The 19,168-nt window shown below is 39.5% G+C and overlaps 1 protein-coding gene across 1 annotated transcript in view; it reads right to left on the bottom strand.

Annotated features, from left to right (window-relative positions):
- Positions 1–19,168, bottom strand: part of PPARGC1A (PPARG coactivator 1 alpha) — a 76,386-nt gene that overhangs the window by 17,297 nt on the left and 39,921 nt on the right. The window contains exons 3-7 of the mRNA XM_077814614.1: positions 16,404–16,598; positions 14,888–15,010; positions 13,813–14,017; positions 9,574–9,619; positions 9,392–9,465 (exon numbers count right to left, since the gene is read on the bottom strand). Of these exons, the coding sequence (XP_077670740.1) occupies positions 9,392–9,465; positions 9,574–9,619; positions 13,813–14,017; positions 14,888–15,010; positions 16,404–16,598 (643 nt within the window). The remainder of the gene's footprint in view (positions 1–9,391; positions 9,466–9,573; positions 9,620–13,812; positions 14,018–14,887; positions 15,011–16,403; positions 16,599–19,168) is intronic.

The raw sequence follows: 19,168 nt of genomic DNA, 5'->3' as shown, positions 1-19,168 counted from the left end.
TTTTCCAGAAAGCACAGATTCTTCTTTGAAAAAGAAATTAAACCAAGAGTCCCTTCCCATGGCCTGAAAAAAACCACTTGCTTTCTCTAAGTACTTCTGTCACCATAAATTGATTTTACTAGGATGGTATGCACCAGCAAGAGTATTTAGTGTTTTGGACAGAAATGCTAACAACATCAAACACACGAGCAAATATTAACACATTGCCCCAAGGTCTTCAACATTATTTTTGTCACTTTTTTACAAGTACATCTACTACTCACTTTAATGTTGTGTGTGTATGTGCTGTGTGTATATATGTATACGGAGAGAGATAGAGTCCGGCACTAGCTTCAACTGTATTTATTACATAAGATGTATACTGAGGATGTTACTTTTAGCTTTCACACAGTTTCTTTTTTCTCCCAAACCAAAGAAGTCTGTCCTGAGGCCAAAGAAATTAACAGAGGAAAACCTGGATGAAAGCAAATCTGGAAAAATGAAATGAATACTACCAAAGTAACTTCTGTAATGCACAGTGCACTAATGCAAGGAACTACAGCAACTATCCAACTTGACTGCAATGACTCTTTGCCTCCACAGGTCATTAACTTAGTAAACCATTGCTAATGCATGTATAATACATTTCTGTAAGCATAACTAATACACTTTGCCTAAAATGTGGTTCTGCAGCAAAAACCTAAGTGAGCTGTAACAATAAATATTGCAGCCACAATGAGCCATTCTATTTAGAACTAAATATTCGTGGAGTATCATGAAGTGGAGAGACTGACACTTACCTGAGTTTATCAACTAAACACATACGTAAATAAAGACTAGATAAATGTCATGTCAATAACTACCAGGTTTTTCCACAGCAGAATGATAATTTATTAAATTACATTTCTAGATAGAGATGAAAATTTAAACATAACTAATGTAATCCTTAAAAAGCAGGGAGCCAAAGCTACATCCTATAGCTAATTTTACAATATTTCTGTGTGGAGAAAATGTATTGCTCTCAAAGTTTCCTTCAGACTTCATACAAGGAGACATTCACATTGCATAAAAGGACAACTGTGTTCACAAATCTAGAACAATAGTAAATCGGGGCTCTTGTTCAAGAAAACGTTACTATTCAGGAAAGCACTTCAGCACATGCTTAACTTAGCATTCATTTACATCTCATTGACTTCCTTGTGATTTAAACATATGCTTGAAGATAAGCATGTGCTTAAGTGCTTTCCTGAATCTGAGCCAGAGATAGGAAAATATCGCAAAGAGAGACAGAAAAAACATACTAGATTACCTAGTCCACCCTTTACACCAACTCTGAACCCAATGCAGTGTACTTCTAATGCTGTCCAGCCCAGTTTTAAAATACCCAAGCAATGGGCCTTCCATCACTTCCCTAGGGAAAATGGACAGGGAATGTGAATACAGTATGAGAAAATGCCTATTTCAAATATGGGCAGAGAGTTTCCTCTTGTTTTGTATTTTTAACCATACAATGGAGCTCAGCAGATCAATGCAAATGGAACATGTTTTATAGCAGTTTGCAGCAAAGAAGGAAAAGCCTCCATCAACGCATAGTGCTCTCTAAGGGACATAAATGGAGACTGGGAGTCCCACTGCATTAGCGGCAATGAATTTGTTCCAGAAAACAAAAAAACAAAAAAAAAACCAGATAGGAACAGCAAGACATGAATACCTGATGCAAAAGAAAAGCCTGATTTTGTCTGAACATTTGAAAATAATGTTTATGAACTTTTCATGTGTACTAAGGCCTTCCTCGAATGCCATCAAGGACAAGGAGTCCTAATACACAAACACTGGCCCTCAAGTTAAAGCTGCCTCAGAAAACTGCCCAAGTTTTAAATTCATGATTGGTACAACTATCCCCTTCTGTTCACACCTTCCATTTTCTCCTCCTCTTTGCCTACCCCCTAACAAACTAGCCAAATGCCAATTACATGTGCATGCTGACTATTCCAGATGGGCTAATGTCAGTTGGGTAAATTGAAGAGAACAATTCCCTTTGATATTCTACAACACCATTTCTGGATTAAAAATAATGGCTCAGAATCAACAAATAATTAATGAGTAAATACCATTACTTTTGTCAAATAAAATTCACAAGGAGCATTTTGATTTGTAAATTGATACCCCATGAGTGACCCCAGGGTTAATTACTGAATTTTTATATTTATTTTTTTTAAAAAAAGCAACCCAAAATAGCCCCTTCAGGAAGAATGACCTGGGAAAATATTTATCCCCATCACTAGGTGCTGCTTTTCTATAAAAACAAGCATTCCACCCTCAGCATTTGAAATATTTATTTACCTTTGATTTTTAACCAAAACAAAAACTATTTATACTGTAACATGCCAAATAAAATCATCTCTGCATTCTTCCTTTGTTAAACTGGCCCTATGTGAGCACTGGCTTTACGCACAGCGTAACTGCTTTCAGGAGTCGTGATGCTAAGTCAACCACAAAGGAGACCAAGGCTCGGTGTAGAGAGGAACCTAAAAGTCCAGGTGCTGAGCCTGGCTACTGGAGTTTCTTTCACCTGCAAAACCACACTGGCAATGTCCTTAGGAATGTTTTCCTCATAGCATTTTGGCACCCGTCCTTCTGCTCTTGGACAGAAGCAGGAAGTGCACAAGTGAGCATAAATGAAAAATAAATTGTTCAAAAAGTTCAGTGGACATTTGAAACTTGAATAAAAGGTTTGTGTTTTAGTTTGCAGCAAAGCTTGGAGTTGGCTTTTGTTTTGTCTGTGTCACTGCTGAATTCTCCACTCCAAGCCCCTCCCATGCTCAGCATCCAAACAGCTAAACTTTGAGAAAATTAACTCCGTACTTATCATCATCAGTATCTTCTTTGCTCATCTTTACACAGTAATCTTAATTTCACACCATGATCCTAAATCAGTAGTGCTAAGATATTCTCCGACCTTTGAATTATTTCACGCACGCTGATTTCTCTGGGAATGTGTACATTTGAGCGTTGACAGTACAAGGTATATTCCGGGCTCTCTCTTGAACTTAGCAGGTTTTGACAGATTTATGTAAGGACAGATGGCCATTACAGGCTGAAGGCTGACAAGAGGCAGTTCAGAGCATTGTTAACACACTTGCACAAACTCTCAGCAGTGCAGCACTGTGCAGAATGTAATTCAGACTATAGCTTTTTTATTGCTGCCTATTTTCTTTTGTCAAAAGAGCCTGCTGTGCACAGCAACAAATGGCTGCCATTACCCAGAATGTAATGGGTGTCAGACAAATCACGTAACACAAACAATCAAGAGTATGTAGGTCATATTTCAACAGAGCACAACCTTAGCAATATTTATGATTACTGCATTGAAATGTGCTCTATAATAAACAAGTACCTCTACATCACTCACACTTATGTACTTCTGCACAGCAAATCTGTTAGAAGTGGTACATACGCTACAATCATCCCCCTTAAACAGTCTCTTTTTTTTTTAAAGTAAAAGGCAAGTATTTTTTCATGACATGCTATAAAACCATTTTCTTTGTAGGGACTTTTCTTTAATTGAATGGCTTTGGAAAATGGTAACTCTGTACTTTGCCTCGCTCCATCTATATACTATGAACTCACTCAATGATCTCTGCTTTAAAATAGTGTATATGCCAAATCAGCACCACTTCTTATATCCGTGTGACAACAGACTTTCATATGTACGCCAGCTCCGCCACCTCAGCTCAGTGACCTGTTTTAGAGAAAAGTCTGTGAGGACAGGCAGAAGTTTTCATATCACCTAGACGCATTCCTTGAGCTGCAGTAAAGAAAACTTAGTAACTCATTTAGCTCAGCTAGGTTGATCAGAATAAATTAGGGGAATACATTTACAGTAAATGTCACATCTTGACTTTTTAAGACTCATTTACAATGCTGTTTCATATAGGCAGCAAAATCTAATGTTACTGTTAGCATTTAAATGTTTGATGATGCTTCTGCTTGTTGGTATATTTTTGGAGCCTTCACATCCTTCAGGAAATGCATCTCGATGAACCTTTGTACAAGCACACTGAGATTCTGAGGGTTATTAAAAATGGATTCCTTTATACCTTATGAGTTTAAAAATGGGATTATCAAGAGAAACATTATTTAAGGCCACTTAAAGCACTGAATGCAAGATAATAGCCTGATTCAGTAAAATAATCGGTAGAGCTTTTGTACAGCATAAGACTGCAGAAGCCAGGAAAATATAATAAAATTAAATAGCCATCATATAATAAAAAACTACATGCTTGTTGAGCAGTCAGTTTAATCCTGTTGTCACTACCGCAGAGGACAAATATAGACCCTGAAAATATCTAATAATTTACTAGATTTTATTCCCTCTGGACTAATATCTCTCTTTCTCTGTCTCAAGTACCAGAAATCATTTTGAGGCCAAACAAGTTTTTGCCTGGTAGAATTTAAGTATTTGTTCAGACAACCAAGGGACTGCTCAAGTCTAGTGATGGGTGAATACTGGGGTTTGCAAAAATACATATGAATTCCAAATCACTATTCAATCTCTGTTCATTGTCAGATTTTCTGAGTGACCAAATTTTGACTGCATGAAAATTTGGGGAGGAGTTTTTACTCGCATAAATACAGGGATTTTTGTGTGAAGGAGTGTCACCATTCTGCAAGTGTGCACTAAGCCACCCCTTGATACACCTTATACAATGTCTTTGTGCTTTTGGGACAGAGCGTGTTAGGAGGCAGGGAGAGTATGTGGGGATGAGAAAGGCATTGATTTTCAAAAAACCATGAGCAGCAGTGGCCAGATACTGAAGCATGGGGATCAGCACCTAGGAACGACTTCCCTCTGCAATCACTTCTACACAAAGCACAGGTCCCCAAGCATACCCCAACAGTCACTTGATCCCCACATCTGTGGTTAACAAAGGGCTGACAGGGAGGAATTCCTCAACCATGATAACGTCAGAGGGAATTGGGGATAGGGGAGGAAGCACCAGAGCTTGTCAGGAAGGACCAGGCCACAGGCCCTTTGACCAGTGAGCAGCATAAAGCAGAGATGTGGCTTATCACTGGGTGTACCGTGTTGCTTTTGCTTGGCAGGAATGAGTCATGGATAGGAGAGAGCAAGAGCTTGCAGTGGTTGAGTGGGTCCTGAAGACAGACAGGGGCGAGGCAGAACCAGCAACAGCCAATGAGGAGGGAACAGAACCTGCTTACGCGAGGCTTTCGGCCGCTAGAGAGCTACAAGTGCAACTGCTTGACAAGCAAGAGGAGGCCAATCACTACTGGAGTCCTGCAGTGTCAGGCTTATTTCTGGCCTATCCGAATGATACTGCAGAAGCAGATACTGCTTGGCATGATGCCCTATGCCCCACTCCTGTTTGAGATCTAGCGAGAGGGGCTCTGCTGCTCCTTGCTGCTGCTGATGCTGGGGTGGTGACTCCTGTCACTGGTTCTGCTGCCAGTCAGGAGGACTGTGCTGATTATGGGGCTGTTGAGCTGGATACTGTTGCTCCTTCTGATGACAACCAGCAACAAGCTTCTCCATGTGCTGCTACAGCTGGGGCTACTGCTACTCCTGCTGCTAGCCAAGCAGGATTCTCCTTCTGCTCCTAGGATTGCTAGAGGGGATGCTGCTAGCCCACATGATCCTACTCCTGCAAAATGACTTCTGGGACATTTATACCGCATTGCTGGCTGGCTGACTGTACAGCTTTCTCCAGACTCCATAAGCAGCTCTGAATCAACAACTCAGTTTAGCCTTAGCATGAGCCAGTTGAACTCCACTGGAGTTCCTGCTGATGACACAACGTGGGACATTTGACCCCCTGTATTTACTCTATACATTCCAGCAGTCCACAGTACATTGTGACATACACACATGTTCCTTTAAGAAACTATTTTATGCCTTGCAATGTAGAATTTGTGTAATATGGTTAAGGGCAGAGAGGTTTTACTGTTTTAACCAGCAGTAAGCCCAGGGAGTGGTGATTTTATGTAGCAACGGGACTTGATGTTTAATTGTAGACAATTTGGAGTATGTTCCAGACTAAGAACCTCTTACACATGTGCTGTCCCCTCTAAAAGCTATTTTCTTTTTTTTAACTTCCTGGAGTTATATGAAGTTTGTAGGCAATATTGGAATTATAAAACGGAAATTATTTTTTCAGTTTTAGAAAGGGGAAAAAAAGTACACATATGTATAATATGCAACCCCTTCTAAAGAAAAAGTTCATTTAGGTAAGAGAACAGGTTTTAATTCAATTTTACGTACGTGTGATGAACACTGATGGCTGGAGTGGGGAATGCTGTCACGTATTTATTTATTTATTTATCTAATGTACAGTTAATTCATTGGTGAGGGAACCGTATCTGCTTTCAACAGAGAGATCAAGGCAGCTGCAATTTATACTAACATACTTTGTGCTTTGATAGTGCAAGCAACACCACTAATGGTCTTTTCAGTTCAGCAGTGAGATCAAGGCAACTGCCATTTAAATTATAATAGACGGTGCGAGTGCTGTAGAAGCTGACTGAGCAATGCAGTCATCTGGGTAGAATTTGGAGTTGCGAGGGGCTTTCTTTATACTACTGTTAAGTATTATTAATCATTACTGCTACTGTTACTTTTATTATTGATTAGGCCCTGACCCTGAAAAGACTGCCCACTTCGATTGTTATCTCTTTTTGTTTTATGTGCTTGTACAGTACCTAGCACAGTAGGGCTGGGGTCTCCAGGCGCTACCATAATACAAACAATAAATAAATAATAATACACTGGAAAATGGGTCACTTCCACTCACCTGTTTGCACATTGCATATGTACAAAAAGGCACAGATTAATACAACAAACCCCCCCCCCCCAAAAAGGCGAATATTTGGATGTACGAGAGAAATAGCTATGATGTGGCACCTGGCAGGAGTGCTGCTAGGTAGTCTTCTATGCTGTGTGTAAACCAAGTGTCAACTCCCAAGGCCAGTATTCCGCCTCTCTTTTTTGACCCCCTCCCCAGCCCACTTATTAACTAACTGAAGTGACACGGTCTACGGAAAAAAGGCAAGGTATATCCATGGTATAATGCTCTTGTTCACATAGCTCATCCAATGGTGGCACTTACCCATCAGCACATTGCAGTATTTTTACCTGCTAGTGCTACACGTGGTTGGATTGCATAACTATAGACTTTACTTTTTTCTGCTACACACAGAGGAGAATCTATGGAATGAACCTGATAATACCAGAGCAATTCCAACTGTCATGACTTGTGGCACCACTACAAAGCCTCAAGTCATATTGACTTCTTATTTCTGGCCAGTCTGCCGATGGGAAGTGCAGGCTCCTGATTTTCTAGGCTGGAAAGGATGACAGCTTGCTCTTCGTAGAGCCATTCCAACAATTATCATGTGGAACTTCATCATGTCACCACCTCCTCCTTCAGATGGTGGCAGGAGAATCCAAGCCTTAACATAATGCTGCTGCTGTGCCTCACAAAAGACTGGTCTTGTCCTGACGTGTTTTGCAGTGACGACGAAGGTGGTTCCACTGGGTCTGAGCCATTCTGGTGCTCACCCGGTTTCCATGAGTACACACGGTAGTTTGCCATGATTATTCTGGTTTTGCAAAGACATCTGATCTGGTTTTATAAAGATGAGGTCCATTGGGAGGAAGGAAGGTGTCTTTTACATCATATAGCATCTTTGTTCAATGACTGGGTTCAATGGCAACAGACTCCCACACACATGATTGTGCTGTTATGTGGATTACCAAGTGCTATACCCTGTGCTGTCTGGGTGCTATACTGCAGAAGTCAGATACCAGCAGCACACTATGGGGAGCTCTTCCTCCCTACCCACTAGTACCACCTGCCCTGGGATGCTCCACTGAAAGAACCTTATGTTCCTTCTCTTCCCAAGAGATCAAATGTCACCATTCTAGGGATAAGGTGGGTGAGGTAATATCTTTTATTGGACCAAGCGTGTCTTGAAAGCTCGTCTCTCTCACGAACAGAGGTTGGTCCAATAAAAGATATTACCTCACCCGCCTTATGTCTCTAATATCCTGAGACCAACACGGCTAGAGCAACCCTGCATACCATTCTGGTTTGACACGATAAGTAATCGTTATTATTATTTGTATTGCATTAGCACCGAGGAGCCCCAGTTATGGCCCACGACCCCACTGTACTAGGTGCTGTATAAACACAGAACTGAAAGATGGTCTCCTGCCCAAAAAACCTTTTTTCCCTCACTTGAATAAGGAGCAACTAAGGCTGCAGATTATCAGGATGCCTCGTTTATGTTTAAATGCTGAATTAATGAAGCAGCTTCTGAAGAAGTGAAAGGATGATTTTGTGTGCATGAAATCAATAGTCCAAAGTGCCTTTACAAACTTAGAGCCAGATCCTCAACTTGCAGAAATCAGCCTTTGACATCAATGGAGCTAGGCTGATTTACACCAGCTGTAGATCTGACCTTCATAGAACACTGCTACAGTTTAAGTAATTTATATCTCAGCATCCGCCCTTGTACATGTTCATGAATGAAACACATCTCTACTACACTGTCTTTTAGTATTGTGCTGTGCAGGGAGGCAATAGTCTCTCTAAACAATGCTGGTGCAACTATACCCATGATCTTGTGCTCAGTTCTGGGCACCTCATTCCCATGATAATACAGACAAACTGGAGGGCATTCAGAGGAAAGCAACAGAAATAATCTGAGATCTGGAGTAACTGACTTTTGTGGGCAAAAGCAAATGAGTTAAACATGTATAGCCTGGTGAAATGTCAACCAAAAGGGAACAAGATGAAAGTCTACAAATATCTGAAGGATGAAAACACCAGAGAGCAAGGAGAGGAATGATTGAGATTGCTCAAAGGAGGTATCAAGAGGGTTAATGGGATGAAATTAAGAAAAGGAAAGATTAAGATGAATATCAGAAAACCATTCTGTTTAGGCTGTGGCATAGTCTCCCAATGAAAGAGGAAGAAACTCTGTCTTTTGTAGCATTTAAATCTAGAACTGACCAAAATGTGCAGTGAGAGAACAGCCTTACATTAGCATCAGACTGACTCAATGATACAACTTTTCCATCTGCAACCTCTGTATTCTGTGCTGGGGGATCTGTATTTGAAAAACAATGCTCGGCACTACACAAATCTCTGAGGGAATGGGGAAACATTCCAGACAAATGCTTTCATTCACATTTTTCCTGAAACCGTGCTCCACTTGTAGGTTTGAAGTCAGTTTTAAACCTACCTCATGTGAGGCAACTAGGTAAAGAGTCAACGCTAAACCATTAAAATTAATCCCTTGAAGACCTCCTTAGCATCCCACGATACATTTCTTACCAAAGAAAAAAAGTCAGGCTTACAGAAAAAAAATGTTCACATTCCACATCTCTCACCTGCAGTTCCAGAGAGTTCCACACTTAAGGTTTGTTCAATAGTCTTGTTCTCAAATGGGGAACCCTTGGGATCACTGGAAGACAGGGCACATTTATAAAAACAAGCTGAAATTGAGTTGCTGTAGCCAAAATGTATTAAAGCCCCCTCCCTTTTGTAAACTTTTACATTTCTTAATACTTACTTTGGTGACTCAGGTGTCAAAGGAAGTGATAAACTTGTTGGTTTGGCTGAAGAAGGAAAAAAAGAAACTGATTATGAAATATTGTGAAGACTCAGAAGTTTATATTTGTATATTGTTTATATCCGTGCAGGAATTCTACCTGAGTCCATTAGGGCTAAACTCCAGTAGTTCAAGAAGGCACCTCAGTTTATCTGATGGCTAAATAAAAACGAGATCCAGTCTGACCCCTTATTACTGGCACCTAAATTCCAACACTGATTTACATCAATTACTGAGTCTTTGAAGTATGGTATAAAGCCCAAATGCAAAGAACTTTTCAGAAAATAGAGTGGTACATGTTAACAGTCAATGGAGAAATTTACAGAAATGCTGTGAAAATGTTGTCTCTCTTAGATTTAATTTAAGCTACAGTTCACCTTTTATTTGGAAATGAGAGCAGCAGAATAACTACAAAGCACCAGGACGTTATGAATATTCAGTTGATTTTATTTCTACAGCATACAGTTCTATATACAAGGTTGAGAATAAGTTGTTTCTGTGAGGCCAACACTGAATCAGCTATAATCCAAATTTTTGTAAGTTATTCTGCAAACTATGGCATGCCACAGATATAGTCAGAGATGGTTTAAACTAACATAAGTGTACAGAAAATTTTAGTTACAAAATACAACTCTTTTGTAGTTTCCATTTGTTCAGATCTGCCTTTTTTACAAAGCAAACCAAGGACTAAGATATTTTCAACCAATTAAGCTTTCTTTAATTGCTAATAAAGTGATTAAAAATTAAAAACAGTACTACTTGCAAATTTTAGTTTGCAGGAGTTGGATTTAATTTTAAAGGCAGTGTGTGTTGTATCAAGAACAGCTACGAGGGGTGGGGGGGGGGTCTCTTCTGCAAATTAATTATTTAAGACAACGTTTTCCTCTCTAGCACTCCTGTACTGCAGATCTCTTGTCCAGAGTTTGACTCTTGCATAATCTGCATTCATTCCTGGTGTGGAATTCCTACTGACATCAAAGGATTTTACATGCAAATTAATTATTTTTGTAAACTCTAGAGTATTCCCAATGAGATCATTCACTTTTTAAAAAGTCTACACCAATCCTCATGAGCCAGGCATTCTTTTCCTTCTATGAAAATTCAAGAAGGAAAATTAAGCATGTCTGTTCACCTTCCTCAGAAGCATCAGGAACTGCCCACAGCCTGAGATAGGAAATTGACAGCTCCCTTGTCTGATCCAGTATGGCTGCTGCCATATACTAACTAGTGAGTTACCATGAGATGAATAGGTGTTTTCTAGACATGTTAGCTAGGCACATACATATTTTACTAGACAAATGTTTGTGTTCATTAAGACTTGCCAAAGTCTCCAATGGCTATCTACAGGTTTAAGTGGCTAAAAAGCATCAAGATATTTTCAACCATAGTGGCAATGAGCAGAAACAAAGTTTGTGGAAGCATATCCACCCTTATGGAGTAAAATCTATGTGGTGCTCTACAGATGACTGATACTTTCAATGGAGAGTAAGTGCTTAATCACTGTTTGTGCTTTTGAAAAATCTCCCCCAGAGTTTCACAACAGCAAAGAGAAGTATAAAATAACACATTTTTTACAGACTGGGAAACTGAGGCACAGTGACATGGAAATCTGGGACACAGCTGGGAACTGAACTCAGATGCTAGCTCTCAGACCTGTGATTTGACCCCAGATTTAAGCAGATAGTGGCTAATTCTCAAACAGCCCTAAACTCACGTAGCAAGCTATAAACCACTACACCAATTAGTGGTTTTGTGTGCTACTGAACTTGAATCTGAGTACAACAGCTATGAAGAAACACCCTCACACACAATTTTGAGGAAATATTTACTCAATACAATGCCAATTTTCTTACTAGCTGTTTATTAGAACTTCCAATTTCTATTCTATTTTAATTCAAATAAAAATTCACATGGGCATGCTTCCTCCTGTAGATTAAAAATGTTCAGTTTCAAAAGAACCCAGTTTCCTCATGGGCAAATCTCATTGCAAGACCACAGACAAGCTCAGCCTCTATGGATTTGTGGACATTCATGTGAATTTGAGATAGTGACCCTAAAGGAAAATGCCATCTGACTCACCCTGAGTGAGCTTTCCCAGTCAACAGAATAGCAAGCTCATATTTACGGATGGAGCAAAAAAAAAGCATTATCCAGCTTTGATTAAATGTTTAAGCAAACTACTGCTGATTGGGAATGTGGGTTGAATTTGGAAGGCTGATTTCAAGTGCATTTGTTGCTCAAATTGAAAGTTTCACACATCTCTTGTATTTATAATATATATGTTCTTGGTTTTGAAAGATAAGGGACGAGACTTCCAAAAACAAGTGCCTAAAATTACATTTCCAAGTTCACATTTAGGCACCAGAATAAAGATTTAGGAGCGTATCTTTGCCCAGTTTTGACCATTTTTGTTTCAGGGCCTAATTTTGCTCTCAGCTGCACCTATGCACTGATATCAATTGCGATGCTTTGGTGTGCTAGAGCAGTATTTGATGAAAAAATAAATTTTTCGGGGGGCTGGAGACTGAACGGCAGGAACTCAAGAAAATACTATTGACAATATTGTAATATTACTAAAGCCACAGCCAACAATCAAATTCTGTTTAAACTCCCGTAAGTACAATTCTTTGTAGGGACTTTTCTATTATTTATGTATTATTTGTATTACTGTAGTGCCTAGGAGCCCCACACATGGACCAGGACCCCACTGTGTTAGGTGCTGTACAAATGCAGTCCCTGCTCCAAAGAGCTTGCAATGTAAGTAAAAGACAAGAGACAGATACAGACATACTGGGACGTATTAATCCTCCTGTTCACCATTAGCCCAAACCCAACTTATCTTACATCTTTACACTGAATGTATCAAGTTGTTTCAGCACAATTTCAGCAGAGAGACCCATATCATCCCTGAACAATCCAGTCTGGTTTTGCTCTGAAGCAGTCTGCTAAAACCAGCAGAAAGGAGTGTCACTTGGCATTAAGCAGCCTCTTGTTTACATGAATTTGATCCAAAATGGGTAATACCACACTACGAAGGTCAGAATCTACAGCTGGGAGAAGATTAAAATGGATGGGGGAGGGAAGATTTAAACCTAGCTGTATTAATCAGGGGTCAAAATGCAGTTTGAGAGGAGGGATGGGGTAACAGGCAGGGAAATGGGGGCAAACAAAACAAAAATAAGATGCATATGTTTAGAACTGACACTCTATTCCTGCTTTAACAAATCAGAGTAGCAACCTTCGGGTCAAATTCCGATCTCAGATACACCAGGGTAAATGCCACTCACTTCAGTGAAATTATTCTGGATTTGCACAGATGTAACTGAGATCAGAACCTTGCTCTCTTGGAAGCACCGCCAGTACATAAGTATGTGTATTTTAAAATAACAGTGACTTTAAATAAGCTCCCTTTGGGCCCATAAGCCTATAGAGTTTTTCTTTATCCTAGCTGAAGGGAGGAGGGAGAGAGAAAAGAGTAGAAAATGTCTGCCAAGGGAGCTTCTTTAAGTTCTTGCATCTCTGCCACAGATCCTACTTACAACACCAGCCAAGCTCTTTGTACATGGGAGGATGCTAAATGTCAACACAGATTTTTAGTTTTGGCCATGAACAAATTTAAGAAAAAAAGAGAGAGAGAGAGAAGGGTCAGGCTGGTTTCTAAACCTTCAACTATTTACAAAATAAAAATACAAACTGGCATTCTCACTGTAACAGGAATGACACATTTACTGCCTCTTCAGTAGCTGCAAGAGCACTATTTATTGTCTCTTAAGGCACATGTGGCAAGTTAACAATGCCTTCATTTTCACACTGGCAAAAAGAAAGAAGCGCATTAATGAACTGGCTTGCCCAGCTTCTTCAGATGTATAAGTACTTCTTAGAGATACAGAACTCTATGGTTAAACCTCTGCGGACAGTTCAGTGTCTGTTAATTGTTTGTAAATTGGTTAAAATTTTCAGGTTCCTTTTCTAAGGGGATTGTGATTTAAATTGTCTATATTAAAAAGGCTACATTTAACTAACTTCATTGTACTGACTGTTAATTCCCTCTATGCTGAGCAGCTTCTGAATTTACAGCACACGGATACCAATACAAAGAATAGAGGAAGTACTGGGTGTTAGTGTTTTCACTGTCATTGCATTTCAGCTTCCTGCAATTAACGCTGTTGCCAAAATTGCGTTCTTGGGTCCCAAGCCTACCTTGCAAATGATGTGCCTGAGACTGAAGATGGGGCTTCTTTTTGGAGATGCATTTGTCTTTGCTGCTGTTTCTGTTCTCTGTTGGCTTGGTCTGAGGAGGGTCATCATTTGTAGTCAGATACTTGAGAAGCTCAGAGCAGGGACGTCTTTGTGGCTTTTGCTGTTGACAAATGCTCTTCGGTTTATTGCTCCATGAATTCTCGGTCTTAAAAACAAGGCATAATAAAAAAAAAAAGCTAAAATTAGTGAACTGAACCTTATCAGAATGGATATAGGTTTTCTGAAGAGATGAGATTTTCAATGAAGTGTTCAGTCTAAGTGTACTAGATCTATGAGCTGTGAATAATTGTTTGCAGAACAAGGAAAGAAAATTACATTTAAAATTCCTAAATGACATTTATGCTGCTTTTTATTTCATTTCTCCTACGTTTCAATGTTCCTACTCAGCAACATGTAACTAACAAGACCCTATAGCACCTTTACTGTGAACAAAAAAATAAACTGGTTTAAACCTTAATTTGCTCCTGATTTGCTTGAGCCCAGTATTCACAACTCTCTTAAGTACCCCTAAATGCTCTGTTTTCAGTTACAGTGAATGGCAAGACAAACATTGTTTAATACAGCCTGCTAACAGAATTATGTCATTGCCAGCATTCTACCCAATTAATGGCTGAGACAGACCTTTTGCCGAGATTCCAGTGCAATCTTTCTTAGGTTAGACAGCTGGTAAAATGGCAGTACTGCATCTTGGAGTCATTCATAAACAACATCAGCCCATCAGCAAATTTTATTGCACCCCCTACTATTCTGTATATCAATAGAGTGGGCAAAGAGTGACAGACGGTGGGACTACCTCTTAATGCCAAGAGAGAAGGCATAAATAAACTATTCACAGCATAAAGGAGCTCAGGTGATTTTTTGGAACACAATCTATAATCTGTTCACATTTTCTGAAGCAGCTGCAGGATGCTGGGCAGATTAATACCGTACATATAGATCTACTGCTTACTCAGTTGCTGAAAGCATAGAAGTCTTTGTTACTTTTTTTGCCTTATTATAAAGATTAAGTTTGTACCTTAACAACCACAGGGCTTGTTCTGATCCTGTGATTAGTGTTTGCATGGTTTTGTGTGCTGAGACCACTGCATTCATTGTAATTTAGCTGAATGTTGGCTGGAGCCAGCAAGAGCTTCTTAAGCTACAAACACATCAGGGAAGAAGAAGGGGGGTGGGTTGGGGAGAGAAAAGTTATGCATCTCTAAGGATTAAAATAATTTATCTTATTTTGCACAGTTACTTAAAATTAGTTACATCAATATCTTCAAGCAGAGTATACTAACACAGAACAAAGTCCTCTGTAATCCCCAGGGCAAAAAAGGGTTGATTTTTCTCTGATGCTTGCTGTCGTATTTCCTTTTCCTGTACTACAGTATACTGCAGTGCAGGAAGAAATAATGACTGCCTTGGTTTTCTGCAAAGCAAGGCAAAAGAGAATCTCCTCAGTGATCAGAGCCAACAATAGAACATTTCCGTTCTATCCAGAAGAAAAGTCACCTTAACAGACATGTGAATTATTACAATTAAGGTCCCGATCCTGCTCCTATAGCAATCAATAATAAAATGACATCAACAAAAGCCAGATCAGGAGTCAGGACCCCAAAGCAAAAGTAATGGGTTTGCACTACAAGTCCATTCACTTTGGGTTCATAAGGATACGGCCACACTGAACTGGAGGCGTGACTGCAGCATGGGCTGGCATACCCACGATTGCTTTAATCTAGTTAGTCTGGCTAAAAATAGCAAGGAAGTCATGGCAGCATGGGCTTCATCTCAGGCTGTACAAGGGCACTGGAGGTCCTAGAAACATACTCGCATTGCACGCTCGCACTGAAGCCCAAGTTGATGCAACTTCACTGCTATTATTAGCTACGCTAGCTAAATAGCTAGCATGGCGATTGCAACCTGTGCTGCAGTCACACCTCCAAACGCAGCATACCCTTCGAGTGAGAGAGATTAAAAATTGACTATCCGTGAGGTTACGCAACCTGCACAACAGCAGGATGCTTGGGAAGCAGGTGTGATGCTACCGTTTGCAGAAGGGAAGAAAGCTAAAGGCAGACAATCTGCCTTTGACACCCCACCCCTATTAGCACTATGCTAGTGCTTACTGGTCAAGTCATTGTTAAAGGCATGTCAGCTAGTGTCAAATCCAGCCCGCATTAACGGGGATCTCTTTACCCATTATCAGAAGTGAAGTCTCTACATACAAACAGAGCCCAAAGAAAGGAAATGGGAATTAAAAACATTATGGTTACTGATGTGAATGCAATGATAACCAAAAGTGTCAGTCTCTAGAACAAGAATCTCAAATTAAAACTTCTCTCTTCAACACATTTTTTCAATAGAAGTTCTTAACATTTATCCTGGGGTTTGCCCCCCTCTCCTCTAGGCAAGTTTTAGTATTTGACTTGATTTTCCTTTGGTTTCAGTCTAAATGAAAAGTCCAGACCTTACTGTGACTACATCATACCCATGCAGCGGGTAGCCAGAGGCACATCCAATTCCTGTTAAACAGTAGGAAGGGTTCTTACTAGAGACGGCTCTTCTGCCTCCTGAGTCGGAGGGGTGCCGTCTGGCATTGGTGAAGGGCTAGCATCATTTTCGTTCGTCACATCTCCATCTGTCAGTGCATCAAATGAAGGCAATCCATCCTCATCCACAGGGATACTGTCCAGTGTCTCAGTGAGAACTGCTAGCAAGTTTGCTTCATTCTCTTCATCTATCTTCTATATGACAAAAAAAAAAAAAAAGAGAAAGAGAGAGAGACAGATGTAAGAGAGATGGGAGAAATAAAATGGTGAATCTCTATAGGAAAAAGTAAAAACTTTGTCTAAAACTTGTCTTTGCAATAGCAACCTGCAATCGAGTCTCATAAAATATAATTTTTGGCAATGAAATTATCCATTTCCGCATTTGGCGGGAGAAATCTGTTTGCAATTGCAGTGTATTGTTCCAATTTACTTTCTTCCTTAGATTTTTTTTAATCCAATGTAAACAACTACGGTTAAATGATCATGCACAGATTGTATTACAGAATGTACCTAAGCAACTGACATCTAATGAAGCTAGCACTGCCCCGGCTGTCTCTTTCTTTCTCTCTCTCTAGCACTGAACTCCAGTTAATTGACCTGACAAAATTACAAGAATCACAGAATAAGACAGCTAATCAGAACACCAAAATGTATTCGTTGAGAAATTAGGCAAGTCTTGATCATGTATGCAATCTTGTGTCACCCCTCACCTCCTAAAAAATTCTTGGTCCAAAAACAAATACACAAGTTTCTGTTCTCAATCAGCGCTCACATTATTGATAGATTCTTTGGGTTCTTTTAAAATAACTGTATTATGCAGGTTGCCTTTGAAGTTGTCCTTCCCAGTTATGTAGTTTGAGTGCTCAATGAGACTATTGTATACGTTTATCTAATTCAGTCTGCAATTATAAAAAGTAGATTAATTCCTCATCAGATGTGGCGGTAATGTGAATTTATATTAGATATCTTATTTCAGTAACAGGACTTGTTTGTGTCAAATCAAATACATTTAAATTCCTTATAGTTTAATGCACTACATTCTCAATTATCTATCTATCTATCTATAGAATAGTATATTTGGAAAACAAGGTTTCCCAGCAAATAAAAACTTTATATATTAATTTTAGGGAGATTTGTCATATCAATCATTTATTATTTGGACTCTGATCTCACTCCCATTAAAGTCAATGAAAAGACTCCCATTTACTTCAGGAGCCTGATCCAAATCTCATTAAAGTCATTGGTAGTCTATCCATTGACATTAATGGAAGTTGGGCCGGCCCCCAACATACACCTTGTCAGAGAAATTTGACTAAACATTTTTTTAAAGTTCTCACAGTTTAGAAGATCAAGGAATGGACAAAGATTGCAAGATATAATACCAATGAGACCTTAAAAATAAGTTTCTCTATACAGAGTGTAAATTGAATAATCTAACAACAAAATATTGTCATCCCTCAGCCAACTACTAGCAAACACTGGGGTCTTGCCAGTTAAGTGTTGGAGGAGAAATCAGTGATGTGGAGTTTGGGTATTTTCTTAGTGTAACTTTTTTATTCACACTAAATGCACCAGGCCTTGAACAGAGGTGGTCAAACAGCACTGAGGCAATTCCCTCTTTCAGGAAGCTCAGCCAAAATACCAATGCCCAGTTTTCAGAGAGCAGATCTGATCTAAGACTCTACTCTAGTTAGAAAGATTAAGGCAGTGAGAAAACTCTCTTATTGCTTGCAGCTGCTCCTCAAAAAGAAACAATATCACAAAACTAACAAGACAAGTGTTTATTCAAAGACTGAACAATGTTCCCATTCTGACAAAAAGAACTTGCAAATCTGTGTTTAACAGTGCCATCTAATGGTTCCCAGCATAACAACATAAATGACCACATCTTAAGCAAAACAGCAGAATCATGGGAAGAACTATAAGCATAATTCACCAGTTTATCAGAGTTGTGTTTTGAGGTGAAGGGGGTGGGGAGAAGAGATGGAAGCCAATTTTTTAAAGAGAATCTTGCTCTAACTTGGGTTATCTTAGTTGCATTGTTGATATAAACAAGCAAAATTTAAGTCCAAATTCTGGTATATAAGGCAGCCTTTTTCCATAACAACTCTATGCAACCTAATAGAATAATATCCTTTTCATTGAATATTTAAATCTACCAATAGAAATTTATAGCAGACATATTACATTCTGTAGGAGATAGACTACACGTTTAAAGTCCAAAAAGAAGATGTAAAAGCCACTCCTAAGCACATTGCCCCAAGTGACCCCAGGGGCATTCTGCCCGGTTGACCACTAGCTCTGCAAGGAGAATGCCTCTGGAAATTTTGCTGGTATGGTGCACCTCCAGCCCTTTCCACCTCCTCTCTGTGCACATTGCCTACCAAACCCACAGCAGAGCCCTAAGTGTTACTATTGCTGACCTGGAATGCCTCCTTCAATAATATAATGCCAGGAGAAACCCTGATATTTGCTGTTAGCTGCTTTGCCTTTGTGCTTTAAACAGACATTCAAGTGCACTGACATTCAAGAACAGAAAGTTGAGTGGACACTGCTCCTCATCATAGCAATTTCAATTAGTTTTGTACAAGTTTCAACAATCGAACACCCTAGAGAAAGCAAAGGATGTGACAAAGAGGACTCTGTTAAACAATTAATGTCACTTTCCATTATTGCTTCAGTCCCAATTTACAGAGCAAATAAATCAAAGTCACCACAGATGAAGCACACTAGCTGGCTAACACATGTCTGTTCACAAACGACAT

This window comes from Eretmochelys imbricata, chromosome 4 (genome assembly GCF_965152235.1).
Source record: "Eretmochelys imbricata isolate rEreImb1 chromosome 4, rEreImb1.hap1, whole genome shotgun sequence".
Lineage (NCBI taxonomy): Eukaryota > Metazoa > Chordata > Testudines > Cheloniidae > Eretmochelys > Eretmochelys imbricata.
This window is presented reverse-complemented; position numbering and strand designations above follow the sequence as displayed.